General features: G+C 44.1%; 1 protein-coding gene across 2 annotated transcripts in view; it reads right to left on the bottom strand.

The window, feature by feature from the left end:
* Positions 1-23,021, bottom strand: part of SYN3 (synapsin III) — a 196,851-nt gene that overhangs the window by 151,500 nt on the left and 22,330 nt on the right. For both annotated transcript variants that reach the window (XM_054167914.1, XM_054167915.1), the window contains 2 exons: positions 13,171-13,228; positions 139-230 (listed from right to left, as the gene is read on the bottom strand). In XM_054167914.1, the coding sequence (XP_054023889.1) occupies positions 139-230; positions 13,171-13,228 (150 nt within the window). The remainder of the gene's footprint in view (positions 1-138; positions 231-13,170; positions 13,229-23,021) is intronic.

Below are 23,021 nucleotides of genomic sequence, written 5' to 3'. Positions count from 1 at the left end.
CCACCACTTCCAGGAAACCCTGAAGTCATCAGAACTGTACTGCTCTAGGTTAGGTACCAGTCAGACCCTGAGGTCATCCTGCTTGTCCTAACATTGCTGCAGAAAGCCTGATTTTCAAGACAAACTGGTGCTCCTCACCTTACCACCTTAGTGCCATTCCTCATGACTTGCATGTCCACCATGCAGCCTCCCGTGACATAAGCAGCTAGGTTCAGCTCAGAGAACTCAGCCTGGAGTGGAACAAAAGGACAGAGTATTACTTGAGGGTAGCAGAGACAAACACATGGACACAGATGCAGAATTGTCTTTGACTGGAATGTACCTTTCTTCCCCCCCACCAAAGTGAGGCAATGGGAGATCCAATTACAGCTGATTTGCCCTGGAGAGACTGCAGAAATATTTACAGCTCCCACACTCGGGGTCTACAAGTATACAAGATTAGGCTTATTGCAGTAATTAGCACTGAAGGAACTAAGAACAAGCAAGCTGAAAAATGCATAGAGAAAACAACAATAAGGGGGGAAAAAAAGAGGTAAGGTCATTTGATTACAAATTCCAAGTTTCCAGTTGGAAACAGCCATTTAGAATTATGTCTGAGCTGGCTGTCATCCCACTGGCCAGCTATAAACCTAGTACAGAAGATTTAAACCTAAATAGATAAATAGCTAAAAAGCTTCATTTTGCTGCAGGAAGGTGATAAGCGGAGAAACCCACCTGATGAGGTTTATGTATTAAAATGTTAACAGTTAAAGGGTGAGCAAGGCTGGGTAGACTATTACCAGTACTGCTCAATTATTAAAACACTGTATTTTAAAAGCGGTGCAATTTACAAGACCCCAAAGTTTAGCAAGGAGTGTTTAAGCTATGGGGAGCAAAAGGCAAAGTGCATGGGGGTGATGACAACTGCAGCAGGTGTCTGTGAAAGTCAAGACACAAATCACAGTGACTAACTGGGCAACAAGTGTTAATAGTCCTTCCATATTGCCCTTGGCTCTGCTGCCTCTCAGACAGAAGTGCCAGTGAGACTTGATGGTCTCAGGCCACTCTCAGTAGGAAGAGGATGGCAGGACTAGTTATCAGTGCTCATCCTTGTGCTCCAAATCCTAACTGCTCTTTATAAGCAAATGACTAGACCTCAAACCAGAATAGCCTGTTACTGTGCCATGTAAGCCCCCCCTTCCCAGCACAATGCAAACATACCTGTACAAATTCAGAATCCTGTGTTTAAATTAGTGCCTATATATACACAGTCACATACACCCGCATATACATGCACACACACACAGACATACACATATAATCCAGTTTCAATTTTTGAGATATAAAATTTAGCCTTTTCCCTTTGAATGGCTTCCCCCTCTACCCCCCCATTTTGGGTATTAGGAAACAGTTCTTCACAGAAAGAGAGATCAGGCATTGGAATAGATTGTCCAGGGAGATGGCAGAGTCACTGTCCCTGGAGGTGTTCAAGAAATATGTGGACGTGGGACTTCAGCATGTGGTTTAAGGGTCATGATGGTGTTAGGTCAATGGTTAGACTTGATAATCTTAGATGCATTTTCCAACCAAAACAATTCTATGATACAGTGATTTTGTTGCCAACCTTATTCTATTTAGTGTTCTTCAGCTGCTTCTACTATTTGGGAACCAAAGATAGTGCTAGGAACAACTCTAAACAGGGAAAAAAGCCCAAACAAGCAGAAAAAACCCCAAAACACCAAAAACCCAAACCACAAAAGCCAAAATAGAAGAGCATGTGTTTTGTCCTCATGAATATGTGGAGAACTAGTGCACCTGTAAAAGCTGAGAGGCCAGATGACAAAAGAAAGAGTCAACTCCAACTTTCTTTTTCCACATCAGTTTTAAAGCAATGACCTTGGACTGGTGACATGATGATGTAATGAGATTCTATATCTGTGGCCCCGTGTATCTTCTTAAAGCAAATCCCTTACATGATCTTACATCATTGTAACTCCCAATTACAATGAAAGGGGGGGGGGAAATTCCTGTTGCTGAGAAATAAGTCCTGCTTCAAGCACATATACACACACACAGACTGGCTGGCCTTTTGTTATGAGATTGCATTGTGTTGTCTTGATCATAATTATGCTTCTTCAGTGATCATACTAGATCAGAGATAATAAAATATGTATACCTAAAGGGCACCTGTATTTTATACACTTACCAGTTCTCAATAGATACAGTGAGGGGGTGAAACCACCTTGCATTTGGCAAGAGCAAATACCCTAGGTACTATTTGTGAGCTCGCCGGTGGGACAAAGCCAGCTTGCTAGGCTCCCTGTGTGCTTGAGAGACTCTTATTACCTTGGGAAATGAAAGGATGGGTTTCCCACCTTTGTATCTGTGTATGCCTCAGAGATGTCCCACTCTGAAAGTAGAGTGTTACTGAGCTGGACCTTCACCTTTTGCAGTTGAAGGGACGTATCATCTGATGTGAACACCAGAGCAAGACAGGAGAGTTTTAGGTCTGTGTTCTCATGGCTTTTATTCTCTTCTTCTGTAAGTTTTTCCATAATGGTTTTGTACTAAAGACTTCACATTTTGCTTGCTGAGGGTGAAAATCAGCAATCTCCCTTTGATGGCTGGCACTTACAATCCAACTAAGTTGGTCTGACAGGCATTGCCCCAAGGCAGTCAGACCAAACAAAGCTGTGTTCAGACACCTGACTTCCAAATAGGCCTGGGAATCCCCTGAGCGGGTAAGTACTCCATACCAAACTGCCAGGACCAATTTCAGGCCTGCTAATGTCACTATCCAGAAAAAAAAGGGAAGAAATTTCCTTTGGCAACCATTGTCCAGGGCACTCTGGCAAGGAGAGGGAGTCTAGGGTAGCTATCTCACACCCAGAACATCCAGGTATACAATCACAGCTGAGGGACTATCCTAATCTTTTCCTGGCAATTGCTCCTGCTGTAACTGACTAAGTTAAGGACCATTGCTGCTTTGTCCCATCCAACAGGCCACTGCTAGCTGGTGTTTGGAAGAAGGCTGAAAACTTCAGTCAGCAGAAATTGTTTCCTGTTGATTTTCCAGTGCTCCCTGTATTTTTAACTTTGTGGGTTTTATAGCCTGATGACTTCCCTTGGCTGGGATTTCCAGTCTGAGATCATCTCCAGCCTGAGTTTACCTTGCAGACAAAGAGGTCTTTGAAAGCAGCCCCTGCAGATAGAGTGACAGGTAACTATGCATAAGCCAGGAGAGCACAGATCCCCTTGGCCTTGCAGAGTCATTTGCATCAGGACTCATCCAATAGAAGGCAGCATTACGTTAGCCTGCTGAGGTTTCGTACTTGCTTTGCAATGGTGCCACTGGCTGCAAAACCACTCAGGGCGGGAGAGAACCATGAGTGACAAATGTGACACAATCCCTCTTGAAGATTAATGCAACACAGACTGTGGGAGTAAAAGTATTTTGTACCTCTGTGAGGCCCAGATCTGGAAGGATACTCAGTGATGTTTTCAGGACAGTTCTGTTAGAAATGCCTACTTATTTCAGGTATTCAGACTTAGAAATCTCTCCAGGTCATTTGGAATAAACCTGAGGCCACTCTCAGTTTCTCCCATCAGTGTTCTCTAGGTGCTGGAGATCTTTTAGGTGAGCTATTTTATAGTTTCTCTTTGCTGGTAATAAAACAAGGAGGATATTATATTTTAAAAAGGTAGTGGAAAGGCCTGGCTTGGTAGCCATACCTATCTATTCATGGGGAATACACGTTCAAGGTGGATTTTAAGCATTTTTTCATAAAATAACAGAAAATTGTATTGGAAAGACTTCAAGACATCACATAGTCTGTCTCTTTTTCCTAAGGCAGGGTCAGTTCCACCTCTGCAACTGTATGCAAATACTACTTGACCTTCTCATATCTTCCATAAAAGAGGAAACTCCTCAAGAAATCTGTGCCCAAAAGCTTTGCCCAACATAAATCTCTCCTCTTACTTTTTAAGACTAATCTCTTTTTTTGTTGTTGTTGCCTATTGCTTCCTCCTGCAGAATTTGAAGACATACTGCTTGAAGACTTAACCTTCCTTCTTCCTGTTTTTCCCCTAGACAAAAACAACCTCCTTCTTGTAAAGTTCTGGTGAATGAGAAGCTGGACAAGCCAACAGTGTGCATTTGCAGCCCAGAAGGCAATTCACATCTATGCTGCATCAAAAGAAGCATGGCCAGCAAATCAAGAGAGGTGATTCCGCCACTCTGCTCTGGCAGGACCTCACCTAGAGTATTGTGTCCAGCTCTGGGGCCCTCAGCACAAGAGAGACCTGGACCTGCTAGAGCAGCTCTGGAGGAGGGCCACAAAGATAATCAGAGGGCTGGAGCACCTCTCCTATGAAGACAGGCTGAAAGAATTGGAGCTGTTCAGACTGGAGAAAACTCCAGGGAGACCTTACACCAGCATTTCAATACCTGAAGGGGACCTACAGGAAGGCTGGGGACAGACTGTGTAGAAGGGCTTGTAGTGATAGGACAAGGGGCAATGGTTTTAAACTGGAACAGGGTAGATGTAGGTTGAACTTATGGAAGAAGCTCTTTACAGTGAGAGTGGTGAAATATTGGAACAGTTGCCCAGGGGTGTGGTTGAAGCCCCATCCCTGGAGACATTCAACATCTCAACATAGTCCTGGGCAGCCTGATCTAGTTGGGGGTGTCCCTGCTTACCTCAGACAGGTTGGACAAGATGACCTTCGGAGGGTCTCTTCCAACCCAATGCAATCTGTGAGTTTGTGAATAACAGGCTAGTCTCTGTCATGGCTTAGGCACTTGGGATGGGGAATTACTGCTGTCTAATCAAATCACATACATTCCTCAGTGGATTTTATGCTTTAAGTTTTGGTAGATGTTCCAGTATGTGCAAGGAAAGGAAGAGCTTGGCAGACACAAGACTGCATTCCTTAAACAGCACATTTAACTGAAACCATTACAAGCATTTCAGGGGGTAGTATGTCCCTGCAAAGGTGGAAGGAGGGGACAGATAACATGGATGAGAACAGATAGTTCACAGATAATACAGATGTAGGGCTGGGGCTGTGTGTGTTTTGTGTGCATGTGCATGCAGAATTATAGATTATACATCCTGATTGCCTATGTCTTTTCCCTTGAGGAGGCACCCTGCTCCCCACTTGCCCCCAACACTGGGATTGTTCTATGGGAGAAAAGGATAGAGAGAGTCAACTGGGAAGGGTGTGCTACTGTGTGGCTCTGAAGAGAGCATCCACAAGCTCTCCACAGAGCTAGTCACAAGTCCTGAAACTAGGGTGCATGCTTCTGGGCTACAGATGGCTCTGATGCTGAAGGTCCACATGCCTTTGCCTGTGTGGGTGCCTTTGGGTGCATCAGTTCTGATGGCATTTGGAATTGTCTCCTCAGTTTCCTTTTCAGAAGTTGTGTGACTGTTTGAGAATTGGAGCTCTAACAAAAACACATTTCAAAACCCATGAACTCTGTAAATGGAAATTAAGAGGGAAAAATATAAAAAAATACTATTTATGTAATAAACTAATGATTTTTTTGAATCATTCTTGCTGTTTCCCCAGGCCCTTTTATTCATGGCTTCTGAGTGCTTGTATGTGGCATGGCTGTTGCTGCTCTTGAACTGCTTTTAGGCTTTCACTTGGAAAAAACACACCCTAAATATGTAATGAATAAAAATCATACTGTTATTTGATGAGAGGCTAATTTCCCTCTCATGACACATGGGCCCATCAGATTCTGCCTTTTGAAAGGACCACTTTATGCCACACATGAAAATACCTCTTTAGGACGGGAAATACAAAGGAGCTGGAATTCATGATTTGTATTACAATTATCTTCTGTGAGTGCCAAGCACAACGTTTTTTCCTGACAACCCTGCCAATAGAGTCATAATCTATACCACAAGACTTTTCCAGAAACAAATACATAGAAGTTCACTGAATAATCACTCCATGAAAATAAACCAGGCAGGGGGAACAAGTGAATGAGCTGTGCAAGAAGAATGCGTCTCCGACGGACAGACAGACCCACCTCATCACAGCAGGAAATGGTGGGAAGGAGATGGGTGGACAGACAACAGGAATAAAAATTCAGATGAGCTTCTTGGCCTTGTTACTCCCCCTTTGCCCTTTTCACCCTGCTCTGCCATCATTTTGCCAGTGCCAGGAAAGATGTACCCCAAAGGTGCACTTTTCTAAGAAGCACTACTTGCTATTGCCGGCTGGGTATGGCCTCTCCTGACTCCCTCCTGGGCTCTCAATGGTCAATGCAGGGCACAGGACTGGAAAAGCTCACCAGAGCCATAGGATCTTAACCCCTTGCTACCACAGGCATCATCTCATGAATCCTTCCCTTAAGCCAGTGTATTTATTAGAAATGGCTGTGTCATCTTTAGCCTCCGTTTTGTCAAGATGAACTCGACTATTTCAGCCTCCTCTCATGAGTCAAGTTTCCGTGACCATCTGAATGATCCTGCTCTGCACACCTCCTGCTTTGTGGCCTTCTCTCTCCTGGACAGGTGGCAAGTGTCCCACTCACCTGTGCATCATCACTTCCCACAGTGCCATGGTCTGTCTGATGGGTCTGTGGCTGGCCAGGTCTCAGCCCTGGCTTTCCTGCCCTCTTCTGCTCATTCCTGGGTATGCTGGGAATTCATGGCCATGTGGCATACCCCTTGTGCATGGAGCATATCTAATGCCCAAAGAGACCCCCCATTCAGGGTATGTTATGACCCACATGGGAGACTCCAGTCTCATATGAATTCCTTAGAGCATGGGAGGCTTAGTTTTCTCTGGGACAGAGCAGACAGGGTGGGAAAAGCTGTGCTGAATTACTACCAGTATCCTGTAGAGATGGAAAACATTTGGAAGAGCATAAGGGTTATAGTATAATTCCTTCCTCTTCTTGAGTATGCAGTATTTCCTAATGCCTTCTCTCCTCTGGCCAGTGAAAGACTGAGGAGATAAAAGCAATGTGGTCAGCTCCTGTGGCACTTTAAGATTTTTCTTTAAGCTCAATTTAAACTTAGAGGCATTAATCAAACATGCCTTTGATTTCTAAAGGAATTTATCTAGCATATTTATTTCTAGAGAAAAGAACTGGAGATGTATACACTACAGTTCTCCAAGCTAGAAATTACAAAGCAAGTAAAAGGAACAATAGGGATCAAAATCCAAGAGCCTTCTTTTTAGCATAAAATAGCAATAGTATTTTTAGGCTCACCTGCTCTTTAAAGCTTAGGGGTTTATCCACACTGTGTAATAGACTTAAACCATCAGGTTTTTAGGGGAAATAGGTCAAAGATTTTCACTTTTAGATCAGTGGTTTATTCAGTCTTATGAATGGCTATCATTGCTACAGAAGAACTTGTAGTGGAAAAGTACCCAAATAATCCAAAGGCAATCCAAACTGCCTCCAAAAGAAAAGGGGTCCTGACTCAGGAGAGCACTTGCTTCCCACCACCCCAGCTCTCACTCTGCCCTGTGCTTCTACCTCTGCAGCCAGCAAGGACAAGGCAGTGGTGTTGCATGCCTTGATTTCAGTCAGGGGTGGGCAATAATAACTTGCACAGCCTATAATGCACACTAATAAATATGTTTTGGGTGTTACACTGAAGATTAGAAGAGAAGAAATAAAGATGGAAATGAAGTCAGACCTGACATTAATTTTAACAATGAACAGAAGACAGCAGAGAGTAGAGAAGGTGTACCCATCACAGTGCCCCTGACAATTCCCTCTCCTATTCACTGGCACCAGGTGGTGTCTTGCCTCTTGCAAATGACAGAAGAACCTAGATGAAGAACCACAGCCTGGGGGTGGTATTGAGGTCATGCAATAAATTTCTGTGCTAAAGAACCAGAAAAATTTTGAGAGTCCATAAAACCCATTTCCAGGCAAGCTGAGACTTAGAAAAGCAGCTCCCTGAGCAGCAGGATGGCATTTAACAGTCTCTTCCCTGTGGATTATCCAGCACCTGAGTATCTTGCAACTTCTGCCCGTTTCTCCAATTTGGCTGACACCAGTCAATGCCTTCCATGGTGCTGGGTGTGGGGGATAGGTGGAGCGAGACAGTATTAGTGCATATGTCTTGCATTCCTTGGATGACAGCCAAGGGGGAGAGGCAGCTCAGAGAGCTGGTAGGGGTGTTTAACCAGATTAGATAACTGACTTCCCGCTGCTGAGAGAGGGAGAGACAGTGCTGCTTTCAGCACTCCTGCTCCATTACAAATAAGTGATGTCATGACTTAAAAATAATAATAGAAAAAATTAAAAATCACCTACTATCCTGCTCTGCTTCCTTCAAAGGTTGCAGAAATGGCTTGCTAAGAAAGAAAGAAGATGCACTAGAGACAGACATGAAAGTTAAAAAGCAACAAGGCAAGCTCTTTCTTTAGTTTAAACTAACAACAGAGCAAGAATGGCAAAAAAACCCTAGCAGGGCCAGAAAAAAAACCCTGGGCAGTTGGTTTTTCCCAATGTGGTTTTTCAAGAGTATTTAACATTTGGATATTTCCTTTCCCTACTTTTGCCATTCAAGCTTATTTTTTTTTGTTCTTACTTAGTTTTTCAGATCAAAAGTGTTTTCTTCCTATAAAACATAAAAAACCCATTTCCTAAGGCAGAGTGAACTTCTGGCAGAGTCAATACTGTGGTTATCTTAAGCAGGATAAAATGGAAAACTGACTGAACTTACTGAGCAGACCAGGCAGCTCAAGAGGTGCTCGAGAGCTGAACCTTGATCTGATGCAGAGTTAATTCAGAACTGAAACAGTCAGGTTAGGGCTTGGGTACCATGGTACAGCCTGTGTGCTATTTGGGGACCAGCTACAGTAGCAAAGATTGGTAAGCTGGGAACTAAAAAAAGAGAAGTGTGGGCCAAGCTGGTAGACACAATTATCCCCTCTTTGCCTTTTTTCCCTTTCCCCCTTCTGTAAGGAGACTGTAGAAGAATATTTGTATTTCAGGTTAAGAGGGCCCATGTTCAGCTTCAGGAGACCACAACAGTTCAGGCTCCTGGATTGTGTTTGAGGAAGAGCATGAAGAAGTAAGGAAGATTCCAGACAATCAGGGTAGGAACAGTGAATGAAAATTTGCTATCAAGAAACACTGAGCAAAGAGGGATTGGCAAAAAAAAACAGAGAAGGGTACAAAAAGCCAGAGTTTGAAGAAAGCAGTGCCCCTCTCTTGGCCTCAACAACGTGCAGAGGGGCCTGAGGTCAGATTCAAGGACTGTCCACGACAATGCAGCTTCTGTATTTCCCTTGGCAGACAGTAATCCAGCTGGGGAAAGTAATCACCCCCTCTGCTTTTGAGGTCTGAGGGAGTTCAAGAGCAGTTCACTGCCCACTACATGGAGGGCTGGTTGCCTGATCTGAGGGGCAGGGAGAGGATGAGGGGAAGCTGTTGAAATCCTTGTTCATTGTTCCCTCAAATCTCCTACCCATTGCAAGGGGTCTAACAATGGTCCCCACTAGCACAGCCATACTAACCTTATGGTCTTTCCTTGGTGCCTTATCTCAAACATTCAGCCTATGATGTGAAGGACTGCAAAAGGCAGACTGTGAAAGTCTCCCTGAAAGAATCCTTAGGGAATGTGATAAGCTGCCCAATGACAATGGGGAATTATAGGTTTAAGCCAGCAGGAACAAAAGTCCCCTTCTGCACTTCTCCACTCACTGACCATTTGAAGATAATTCCTTTATAAGGATCTGAAATGCAGTAACATTTGAGGAGAAGGACTATGAGGGGGAAAAGCAGAGGCTGGAGGTTTAAGAAAGGAATAACAGGTCATTTTGAAGAGTACCAGATCTAGCTTTGAAGCCTACCCTGCTCTCAGCAGTGGAGTGGATGGGTTCAGAGGTTTGAAGACTAAAACATTACTCAGTTCCATGCTTTCTGTTTGAGAATTGCAGTTGGGTGCTTATTTATTTGTTTTCATTAGGACATTTACTAAGGCAGCCAGCAATGTAAAGATGTTGATAAGGAAGTGCAATTGAGAATTGTTCTTGCTAATACCACCCAGTTCCGACAACTGTGATACCAATAAAAAGAGGGAAATGAAGTGTTCATAGTATCACAGTTGCAAAAAAAATGACTTGCTAACTTTTCTATTCCAGACACAGCCTTTGATCTAACATGTGTGCTCATGCATAGAGCTAGGCAACTGGGCATCACCTCTTTGAAAAGAGGAGAAACACCTTACCAAGGGCAATTGGCAGTGAGAAATGTTGTGAAGTTTTTCCTCAACCACTTCATTAATCATAGAATGCATTGGGTTGGAAGAGATCCTTGAAGGTCATCTTGTCCAGTTCCCACTGCAGTGAGAGGGGCACCAACTAGATCAGGCTGCTCAGGGCCCTATCAGATTTAACTCTAAATGTCTCCAGAGATGGGGCCTCCACCATATCTCAGGGCAACCTGTTCAAGTATTTCACTATCCTCAGGGTAAAGAACTTCCTCCTAATGTCCAACCTAAATATACCCTGTCCTAGTTTAAAGCCATTGCCCCTTATCCTACTGCTACATTGTAATCAGAAATATTTCTCTCCAGCTTTCTTGTAGCCCCCCTGCAAATATTGTAATGCTGCAATAAGGTCTTCCTTCTCTTCTCCAGGCTGCACAATCCCAACTCTCTCAGCCTGTCTTCATAGAAGAGGTGCTCTGGCCCTCTGATTATCTTCATGGCCCCACTGTGGACCTGCTCTAGCATGTCCATGTCCTTCTTGTTTTAAAGACTCCAGAGCTGGACATGGTACTCATCAGAGCAGAGTGCCAGAACCACTTCTGCTGACATGCTTCCTTTGATGCAGCCCAGAATGCAACTTGCTTTCTGTGCTGCAAGTGCATGTTGTTGGCTCATGTTCAGCTTCTCATCCACCAATACCCCTAAATGCTTTTCCTCTGGGCTGCTTTTGATCGCATTGTCCCCTAGCCTGTATTGGTACTGAGGACTGCTTTGACCCAGGTGTAGGACCTTGCACTTCACCTTATTGAACCTCATGAGGTTCACCTGAACCCACTTCTCCAGCCTGTATAGATCCCCCCCAGATGGCATCACATCCCTCAATCCTGTTATCTGCACTATTCAGCTAGGTGTCATCAGCTGAGGGTGCACTCAATCTCACTGTCTGTATCATTGATGAAGATATTGAACAGCACCGTTCCCAATATGGACCCCTGAGGGACTCCAACTGGACACTAATAATTCTACAAACACTCACACATGCATGTGTGCACAGACACAGATGGTGCAGAATCAATAGATTAAAAAGACAGAAATTACCAGGCCGTTCAAACCACATCCACCAGCTTTCTTTATCCCTCCAAGCAGTTCTAGATCACTAATGACTGTAAAACAAGCCTATGACTTCTTCAGGATCACCATCTCATCTCTGCATTTCTTATGCTTGCTTTCAAGTTAGGTGCTATCAAATGACTATTAATAATCACTTCTGCTTTGACAACAGCATCCAAAGTCTCAGTCCATACTGGAACTTCATTTTGACAGAGACTGCACCTACACAGAGAGAAGGGGAGAGACTCCAACATGCAGATGTTTCAGCTGAAATGAGTGGCTGCTGCCAAGGCTAACAGAGAAACAGAGAATTTGTCCAATGCCCTGCAAAGCACATCCAAAACCAGGCTGTGAACCTCCTTGCTGTTCCTTTCAACAGATGAAAAGATCGTTGGCATGTGTAGTTAATTTGCAAAGGTTTTAGGCTTGAATTAGGGTAAATTAGAAGACTTATATAGCTTGCATCTGGAACACAACGTTACCAACATACACTGTGGCATACTGGCTCTGCATCTCTTCAGGCATATATATGGGCTGTGAGGTAGTCTTTCAATGGAAGAAATTATAATCCTATTGCCAGAGCAGAAAATTTCATTTTATGATGAAATATTGACTGACTCTGCAAAGGTAGTGAGGACAAAGGGGTGGCCCAGTAAGATATTTTCCTTTATAGCTTCTGCAATTCTATAGAAGCAGTGAGGTGGAAGAAATGGTCTGTAAATGAGGCACAAAAGAAGAGATTTATTGAATGATGAGAACAGACTCAAGGGGCCTCCAGGTAAAAATAGGATTATTAGCATAATATCATCTGGCTAAAGAGCTCCTGCTCCACCACCACCATTTGTGCACCCATCCCAGAGCCAGGGCAAGACCCTCACAAGCAAAGATACCACACAGAGGAGCTCAGCCCCAGGCAGAACCCATGGATGAGACTGGAGGAACCATCAATTCTCTTCCTACCTGACCGGGGGGCCACCAGGCCCCCCGGCCTTTGTTGTCACCACCACCATCACCCAGTGTGCACCATGGGCACTCACCAGTGATGAGAGGAGGATCCTCCAGCCCAATTGGGCTCAGCTTGGGGCTTCTGCCTTTCCTGGAGGGGATTAAAAAGGGGAGTAGGTGGGGAAGGACAAGTGGCCACACCTGGGGTGGGAAGAGAGACTCCAACAGAGCCCAGGTGCTCTGGGATTTGAGGGGAAAAAGGGGGAAAATGGGGCAGGTGAGGGACATTTAGGGTGTCAGGTAATGATAGGACTAGGGGGAATGGAAAAAACCAAAACAGAAATGGGTAGATTCAGATTAGATGTTAGGAAGAAATTCTTCACCATGAGGGTGGTGAGACACTGGAACAGGTTGCCCAGGGACGTGGTAGAAGCCCCATCCCTGGAAGTTTTTAAGGCCAGGCTGGATGTGTCTCTGGGCAACCTGATCTAGTGTGAGGTGTCCCTGCCCATGGCAGGGCAGTTGGAACTGTATGATCCTTGAGGTCCCCTCCAACCCCAACAATTCTATGATTCTGAAACAATTTTGCAGTTTAGGCTGGATGTTAGGAAGAAATTCTTCACAGAAAGAGTGATTTGCCATTGGAATGGGCTGACCAGGGAGGTGGTGGAAGTGTTTAAAATAAGACTGGATGAGGCACTTAGTGCCATGGTTTAGGTGATGAGATGGTGTTGGGTGATAGGTTGGACTTGATGATCTCGAAGGTCTTTTCCAACCTGATTAATTCTGTGATTCAGTGCAGCAGCCCTTTAAGAAAGATGTCTTCTATCTCCTCAACAGTTCCTTTCTTCAAGAGAAGAAATATCCACAGATTATCTGTCATTAAGACACCGGTCCTGTCTACACACATTTCTTAGAGCCAAATTTAGTTGTCACTGACCTGTTCCACTCGGATATCAAATTCTCCATTCACCTTCTTCCCCTGGAAATATTTGGCCCTGCAGAAGAAACAAGAGAGACAAACCTGGTTAAAGAAGATCTTTTGGCTTTCGTTTCACACTGTTTTGCTTCTGCATTTCCCTTTTTGCGGAAGAATTTCTATCCGGTTCACAACATGTTTTCCTAATTCCTATCTTCTTTCAGCTTTCTGCTCTCCTGAAGAAACCTGCCAAGCCAGCTGAAAACCACATTGGAAAGTTCCTTCAAGGCTTGTGACTTTTTCATTTTATTTTCAAACTGAAAACCAAATGCTCTCCTAACCTTTTCCAGAGCAACGCCTCTAATCAATGATTCCTTGATATATCTTACTTAATACTCAACCTCCATTCTGTAAAAGAAGGAGAGCAACATATGGCACAGCATTGGAAACTTCTGATGTTGAGCACAGATCTTTATCATCAGTGAAGTATCTGTGAAGCCTCTTCTCTTGCTCTATCACTGCAGAGCTGCTTTTCAAGTCTGTTTATCTTTTAGCTACTAATTTAGAGGAACAATATCTGCATCTACAGTGTCACTAACGAGGGATCTCTTCTCCTGAACTGAGAAACTGTTGTTTCCTTTGGAATTGAACAGTGTCATGAGAATCACATATGCCTTCCACCACCTTTGCTCCTAGCTGCACATGTTATGCACACAAGGCACTCGCAGAAGAATAGGTTGCTTCTGAGTGGGGAAGGTTGACACAGGAAAAGATCAGGCAGTTGTAGCTTTTTATTAGTATTTGTGCATAACACCACTTACATTGATTAGTCAATTATTAGTCAATTGCCAATACAGTTTTCCCTGTGAATAGTTTTCTCCATACCAAATAAGCTTAACAGAAGGAAAAATGAATTTATTTTCTCAGACCTCCCCTCTAAAACTTCAGGAAGACTATCTAGGTCCCAGAAAGGTCTTTGATTTGCAGAGCATTGAAAATGCAGCTGAGCCCCGCTGTTTCCAGAGACTAAGTAACCCTCTGCATTCTGTTTCCAATTGGCAAAGAGAGGACAGAATAAAGAAGTAAAGGAAAATGAGGGAAAGTCAACTTTACTCCCTATTTTACAGTATTAGCAAAGAAAAAAAAAAAGAAAAGAGAAGCTGGCTCACATTTTTACTCTGTGTCTATTTGTGCCAATAAAAAAAAGGACAGACAGTAGGAAGGCAATTTTCCCCGTGGCTGAAACATGACTTTTTTCAGCTGAATGGTCCCTACCCCCAGAAATGTGAAATGTAAATAAAGGGGTTGTTTTGTTTTGTCATTCTGGCTCAAAACCAAGTCAAAAGTTTTTGTTTTATTAGAGAAAGACATTAAAAATGTCAAAAGTTTTCTGCTTCGCTCTAACAAGGGTATCTGAACGCTGTATCACGCTTCCCTTCCCAGACAGCACATCCATCAGCATGGTGCTAATAAGACCTCTGCACAGATGCCAGTGAGGGACAGCGTAGCAGCCAGGTGTGACCATGTCTAAGTGGTTCAAACAACTCATGTGCAGTATAAAAAGCAGAGATCTGGCCATTTCCCCTCCCTTTTGTGAATTTAGGAGTGTTGCAGGAAAAAACTAGAACTGGGCAGACAAGCTGAGACATCATGCCTCTAACAATAAACAGGAATGCTAGCTGCACTTAATAATTCCATCATATTTCTGGAGGCACAGCTCTAGAGGGTCTGGCAACATTCCTCACTTCTAAACATTGGGGATATTGCTGGAACCAGCCTCAAAAACTGGAATAAGCTTTAAGTGGGCCCATGGGAACCGGTCTGAAATTTGAGGTGCACTATTCACTGGTACAAGCTTGTTTTTATTCCCAGCACACTCATAATATATACTCTTTACCCACATTTATGAAACACACTTCCTCCCTCTATGGCCTCCTCTCTTTGCTGACCAGCTGGTTGCAAACTCCTTGGTGCTGCTTTGCTTCAGCTTGTAATGAAGTGTGATTAACCAGTCTTCAGCCCTGTGCAGATGGAGCAAAGAGGCTTCCACTGCCTAGTCCAGGAAATTAGCCTTCATACAGTTAAAAAAACAATATTCTCTCTCCCATCTCTACAGTACTGCCTCTGGTTATGGATAGTCACACAGAGGGCACATCCAGCATGAGTCGTCACTGGAATAGAGCAAGAAGCCTCAACTTAGAAACTGCATGGGGCTCTCCTTATCCCTCTTCCTATGTCTCATCCCATGTCTGAGATAACTTTCTTTTAACAGGATAATGTATCACTTTCTTTCAAAGACAGACCCCCAGGAGAGTTAACCTGCTCCAAGTGTCTCTGAAGACTACAGGTGCTAAGCAATTTGCAGCCAAATATTTGGGTCACCCCATCATTTTGACACAGCCTGGGGAAAGAATGAAACACTTCTAACTGAAATATCTCTGAAATGGATGGAGTGATGTTTTCAATTCACACCTGGGGTTTTGGAGCCCCTGGGCATTAAAGGCTATCATGCTGAAATGAAAAATGGCTTTAGACTCTCCTCAGAGCCCCTGAAATGTCAAGCAAGCTAGAATCATTGCTAATTCTGTGGAAACATCATGGTGCCTCTGTTGCAAGAGGGAAACCCTTTCAGTCAGTACTGCACAATGTATGGAATGGCCTCTGCTCCCCACAGTGGACATGAGATGGAGAAAAGAAAGACCATGCTGCTCTGGTGGGGATGCAGGAGAAAGATAGATGGATGTTTCTGGCAGGTGAGGCTATGCAAGACTATGCAAGGCCACCCTAAAACCCACCTGAGCAAAGCTCTTCCAGACCTCTGCCTAGAAGGCGACACACTTCATGGTTATCTAGGCAGCTTGTAGTACAACAGGGGAGCAGTACCTAGAAAAACAGCCCAAAGCCATTCTGGGGAGCCTCAGAAGTGGTCCCATTCATCTCCAGCCAGGCAACCGCCAGTGATCAGAGAAGCAGCTCATTGCTCCAGGGGCAGCATTATCTGGTATTCTCTAGCTCAGGAACACCAGCCAAGGCATTGGCCACACAAATCTACCCCCTGCTCCTGGGCAGCCTGCAGCACTGACCACTGCTTGGCTGATTATCCCTTTTATTTTAAAGCATGTCAGATGTTCAACCCACCAGAACACAGCATTATAATTTGACTAGGCAGATGGGGTGGTGCGGTTCCTGTGATCTCAGTAAATTAGCATGTAAACATGTTTTGACTGAAGGAAACTGCAGGGCCATGTTCAAGAGCAGCTCCTGGGTGGGATTTACAGTGCTAGGCAGTGCATTTAAATGTGGCTGCATTGGCTGGGAGGGAGGAAGCACCATGGTTCCCGGGAGAAAGGTTGCCTTGAACCCCCCTCTCTTTGTAAAGGAGCCACATGCTTTGGAAAACAATAGATTTTCTGGGTGCAAGGGCGTCAAACAAACAGAACTTCTCCTTTCTGCCTCAGCCCTGACATGATTACAGGGCCACAAGAAACCTGATGCCTCTTCTTATGAAGTAATTTGGAAAGAATAAAAACTTATTTTCCAGAGCTGCCATGTAACAGTGCCAGTCTGCACAGCAGCTGGGGCTGGTGGAGCATATACACAATTTTCTGTCGGGTATGGAGTGCATCCTTAGTAGCAACAGGGAAAAATTAGTGATCAATTCATCTCCAGTTATCTATATAAGAGCAAATTCACAGAAAGTCCGTGTCCAACATTTGTGTCCTTAGGTGTTTACATCTGAGTGAGAGATGCCAGCACTGATCCAAGAGTGCAAACGCAACTGTAAGACACTTGAATACCGGACTTAATTTCTCTGCTGTCGCTGACAGACAGGAGAGCTTTTAGTGCACCTGTGCAAGTGCTGCCCCAAATGGTCATGCTTCTCTGCACCTTCATACTAATACCCATATTCTACAATCACAAGGCTTCAGTTCTCATGGGGCTCAAAATCTTTGCATGTCACCAGGTCCAGGGCAGGTAGAGCTGGACCAGTAGGCTGCAGGTACAGGAGCCAGGGCCAGCCTGCACCACTGTGCTGGGCCTGTCTCATGGGAAAGCATGGCACAAGAGAAGCAACTCCCACAAATGGAGTAGAATCTTCCAGGATCAGCAGCAAAGGGCCAAAACTTACAAGCTACTTCTCTTAGGAGAGCACAGACCATCTTGCAATTTCTCTCTGTACTGCTGGTTACATCTGCCTTGTTCTCTTTCTGCATTAGAACAAAAGGAGGTGCAATGAGTGCTTAACCCATCAGCCTGAGCCCAGGAACTGAGGAGAAGCTATCTGTGCAGATCCTGTACTGTGTTTCCTGGAGTTATTCCTTCTCTCTTCCCTCTGGTGTTGTGTTTTGGTTTTGTTTGTTTTGTTTGCTGTTTTTTTGTCTCTTTGTGTAAAGAAGCTTATTGAAGTTGCTCCAGAGGACTGCTTCAGTATTTAATTCTGGATCTGTGGGAAAAAGATCAGGGATGCAGCAAGGGACTGCACAACTTCTGCCAGGCTGGAAAATGCTCTGTGCAGGTGAGGAATAGAAAAACAAGCCCAGGTGTCAAGCATCAGTTAGAGGAATTGCTCAAGGAGCTCTTCCCAAGGTATAGGGCCACTAGAGAGCTGCCCATTTGAATAAATGGATAAATATAGCATAAAGGACCCACAAGTAAATTCTGTGAATTATTTCCCTAGAATCACACTACACGTATTTCTCTCAAGACTCTTGGGAAAATGAGACATGTAATTTCTTTCTGGATGAGCTTAGAAAAGGCAAGGCTGAAGCCCCCTGAGTTGGATGTAGGGGAACCTCAGGGAGGGAGAGGGTTAGCAGCTGTATGAAATCCCCATGTCAAAGGGCCTGGGGGCCCAAGTGATGCACAAGGCACTCACTGTATGTCCACATTGTCTCCTTCATAAAAAGGGCTGGGACTGGGAAAAAGGAGACAGTTTCCAGGATACTGGCCAGCAGCCGCTGGAATGCCCAGACCCCCCCCAGTCCCTACATGCTATAAAGGCAGTGGGGAGGGGGGAGGAGAGATGCATTTGTGCCCTTTCTTCTTCAGGGGTGAAAACAAGGAAGGTTTTCCTTTCAGGGACCGGCCCTCAGCCCCTTCATCATCTCTCCCCAGTTTAACATTTCCCAGCTGCAAGTAAGGACTTTTGAGACGGTCAAGTCCTGACAGCCCAGAGCGGAGTAGTGAAAAATCATCCACAAATGACAAGGTCTGCAACCTGCTAGAGCTTTTGTCCACATCTGCTGTGGCCCAGAGACCTTAATGCATTGTTCAGCTGTGGGATGGACTGGTTAGTAGTTAATATCTATTATGTAAGGGCATCCTGGGGCAGGGTTGGAGGGTGTCAGGATGCTAAAGATAGTGGATAAACATGATGGATGTGTGCTTTGACACCTCAAAATATAAGATCTGACTTACAGGTTAAATGGATCAGAGGCAAGTGCAGAAAGAAGGAGACGGTACCTCCACTGTACAGAAAGACAGGGAGGGAGCAAGAGATAAATCTAAGTTTTGGGCTGGATCAAAAGGTAGCTCTAAATACACTTATACTTTGAAAGGAGCTCCACAAAAGCTCATGGGTACAGTATTGCTGGGCTTAGCACATGACTCACAGGGAGGAGATCATTTTGCACTCGGTGCTGTCACCACCTGGCTCACTGGAGACACCAGCTCAAGAGTCAGCCCAGTGGTGCTGCAGGTAGGTCCTTGGTGTTTGAGGTCAGGGACAGACTGCTTTTGTTGCCTTCTGGGAAGAGTCACAAGACCCAGCCCACTCTGGTTACTGTAAAACTGAAGCATTACTAGTTAGGGGATCACATCAAAGAAGGAAATGCCTCTCCTAAAGAGGTTCATGTTGGGCTGTGATGGTGGCATCCCAATTCGGGTGGGGCTCTTTTTGGATAAAGGAAGTCCTCATGGTGAGGTCCTTGATGAGGTCTGAGGTCTTACTCTACAGGGCTGGAAGGATTTTCTTGGCTTGAATGCACACAGAAAGGGAAGCTTTGGGGCAGGAAGGGAGAAGGGTTTTTTCAATCTTCTTTTGTGAGTCCTCCCTTTCTCTCAGGGAACTGAAGGCCTGTTTTTGAGGGAGACCTGGGTTGGCAAGCCACCAGCACTTAATGATCACAGACACAACCATTCAGGCCACTCTTTCTATTCAAGGGACTATGGAGTCCCACACAATACTGGCCTCCCAGCATCTTCCTGTGCCACCTCCTGCTTGTGAAACAAAGGTAGTCAAAACCAGCATCCCCAAGAGAAGAGGTACTAGCTAGGGCAGTGCTATTGCTTTTGGGCATGGCTTTCTGCGTGTTTTTGAGTTGTTAGGGGACAAAGGACACTTTGCTGTAGGTCTGATCCCCAACCCAGGCTACATCACAGTTACATTCCTCCTGGCCACAAAGAGGGGAGGGGGGACCTGGGCGGGGTATGTGGTGGCGGTGGGCAACACCAACAACGCGAGGCAGCACATTTATTTTGCTTATTATCAACACGGTCCACTGCTGGAACATTTCCACGTTGCTCAATCTAGATGCTATGGCCTGGAGCTGTTTGCAAGGGGGGAGCATTTTTTGGAGAATTGTGCAATATTTTACTCCAGCTCACTTCTCCCTCCCTGAACTTGAGGAGCAGGGGGACCAGGCTAATTCAAACCAACACTGAGGCAGGGCTTCTGGCTTTCAAGCAGAAGAAATCTGGCTCATAAACCTTGAGAAATACATCTGAGGGATTTTCTTATTTTTATTTTTTAATATGTACAGGACGAGGCAGGACATTCTGAGGTTAAATTCTGTGCATTTATAGGAACTCTGGTAAAGCAATTAAGGTCCCAGATTTGACTTGCATTAGCATATTTATAACCAGGTGGGGAATGTTTTCCATATTCCTTGTGTCTATTTTTGTAATGATACTAATCCTTTACATTTCTGTATCACCTTTCATTTAGGAGGACTAGATCCCAAGTTGCTTTACATATGCAGGACAAAAATACAGGCAGACATGATGCTGATACACCCAAAACAGATTGGAAAGGGATGTGATAAATGCCACTTATTGAATATCTTTGACAGCCTTTCCTCCTTTTCATCCTTTTGCCTATATGACAGGAATACAGAAACTCTTCATGCTGCTTCCAAACCTGTGCATACACACACATTTAACACAAAGTTGCCTCCTCTTTCCCTGAAAGTCCATTTTACCCTCAAGTCACACTTGGCATGAATAATATGAACAGAGGAAGAAGTTCGTCACCGTGAGAGTGGTGAAGCCCTGGAATGGATTGTCCAGGGAGGTGGTTGAGGTCCCATCCCTGGAGGTGTTTAAGATCAGGCTGGATGAGGCTCTGGCCAGCCTGATCTAGTGTGGGACGTCCCTGCCCATGGCAGAGGGGTTGGAACTAGATGATCCTTGTGGTCCCTTCCAACCCTGACTGATTCTATGATTCTAACTATTCAGTCCTGGGTAGAGATGGTCAGACAATGAAAGTGTAAGTTTTTTAGCCAGATTTGTGAAAACAAATTTTACTTTTAAGTTTTTTCATATTATAGCCACACAGTTTCACACAACTTGTGAAACCATAAAAGATCACTTCTGTGCAATAAAACGTAGTTTGTAATCATTTATTGCCAGTTACCACCATGTTAGGTGATTCTGAGCTGCTTCTTATAAAATCATAGAATCAATAAGGTTGGAAAAGACCTCAAAGATCATCAAGTCCAACCTGTTCTTACCAGGACATAGAAAAAACTTTGCAATTTAACCTGCAAGTTCCTGAATAATGATAATAAATGAGAATGAAGTCCCAATGTAAAAGTTACTCTAGAACTTACCATTATATTTAACTAAGTACAGACATATTCTTCTGAATGGAAGACTTAGTACATAATCTTCAACCTAGCATGAAGGCTGAAGCATGAAATGACTCATGACACACATTGAATGTCTTTTGCAAGGCAATTCCTTGCAAAAAAAGGGATTTAGGAAGTCCCATAATGCCAAGATTCAGTATTAGAGTGTTATTATTTGACCAGTTGTATTTTTGGATGAACAACTTATTTAAGGCCCACTATTGTCATCTCCTATTAGAAGTAAAACCAATTTCATTTTAAATAAAAAAGGACTGATAATTTCCTCTGAACAGTATCAAATAGTAAGCCTGTCAGGTCAGCCCATAATTAGACCTGAATCATGACGTTATTGTTATACAAAGAACCATTTCACCAGAGGATTTAATTCAGAATTAATCACAGTTTTTCCCTCTTCCTTCATCTGTAAATTTTTGAAAACACTGTGTCCAGACAGATTTGACTGTAAAGTAGATGGGAATAAAACAATGCAATTTTGTGTCTCCTGAAATATCTTTTGTGCTTGTTCATGTCTGTGAAACAGGGCACAACACTCATGTGTACAACTGCTGCACATAGGGCACATGCGTTTTGTGCAAGACAGTCTATAACGCTGTTAGCACTTTAAGCAGCCTGAAATTTGGTCAAAACACACCAATGGCTTTGAAAAGTGGCATGTGATATTTCCCAAATGCAACCAAGATACCTGACAAATGCAACAAGGACAACTTTGTTATGCTGTCTGGTCAGAAAGCAATGATTTTAGCATATGTTGTTAACAGGAGCCGTAGCTATGCTTGATCACTTCTCAAATAAGCTGTTTAAACATGAAGCATTAGGTTAGAAAGCTGAGTACATTTGCAGAGGATGGGGGTTAACAATTCACAAGACTAAATCCTGTTTGATCTGCTGAGAAATCCAATCCAGCAAAAGCATGATCTTACTTAACAGCACGCCAAGGGAGGGAGCTGCCAGAGGTGGGACATTTTCCTCCTGGTTGAGGTTGTGCTGCTGGAGCTGGCACATCTGCCATTACATGGAGTCCTGCCATCCCCCTTCCTCATCGTCCCACTCCCTTCTGCTGTGTTTTCATGTGTGCTTATGTACATGTATTCATGTCTGGGCTATTTTTTTTTTCATTCCTGGTAGATGCTGTAGATGAGTTGTGGATGCATTTTTGGAAGCCTCCCGAGGCACAGATACTAATTGCCCATGCAATGAGGCACAAAACAGTGCTTCATTCTCCAAGTGGAAGCTATGTGACTGATATGTATGGCCGTGGTGGTGTTGGGTTGACAGTTGGACTTTGTGACTTAAAAGACTTTTCCAACTGAAACAATTCCATGATTCTATGACTAATGGCAGAAGAAAAGTAGAGGTTTTCCCTAGAGTGCCAACTCACAGCTACATTCACTGCTATAGGTGCCTCTGAGGGCTGCCTGTCAAAGTCAGGAGCACAAAGGAGTCATACAAGTAGTGCTTTTCTCTCATGCACATCCTATATGTGGCAGATTCACTGTGTGCTTCCTTGCAATGTGCTAGGAGCCAGCTTTTGGAGAAGGATGGAAAATTTGTCAAAACACTGCCATTTTAACAGAAAGCTGGGTGAGTTCCCTTGCTTTTAATAGAATGTACCTTTCCTTTACTGCTGCTAATGCAGAAAGCAGCTGATCATATTCTGTGGGCCCTACATTATTTTTGTAGTACTTTGTTGTTGGAATAAACTGGGGAATTTTAATGCAGGTTAAGACTGATAGGGATTTTATGGAGGAAGACAGGCCACGGATTCCCGTGGATATTCTTCACTTCCTCCAGACCTCTGAGAAAAGTTAAGTGCTATACTGTGCCATCAGAAGCATAGCAGCTCCTTAAAAATAGAAAGGACTGCCATTTGTCACTTGAATGTGCCTTCAACATGCACTTGCCTATTTGCATTGTTGGAGCATTTCGTCATGCTCTTGTGCAACACCTCATCCTAATCCACAACTGCAGCTCTTTCCCTCTACTGTAATACAAACAGTGATGATA

The sequence above is a fragment of the Dryobates pubescens genome, chromosome 15, assembly GCF_014839835.1.
Source record: "Dryobates pubescens isolate bDryPub1 chromosome 15, bDryPub1.pri, whole genome shotgun sequence".
NCBI classification, from domain to species: Eukaryota; Metazoa; Chordata; class Aves; order Piciformes; family Picidae; genus Dryobates; species Dryobates pubescens.
Note: the sequence above shows the minus strand (reverse complement) of the source record. Positions and strands in the feature narration are given on the sequence as shown.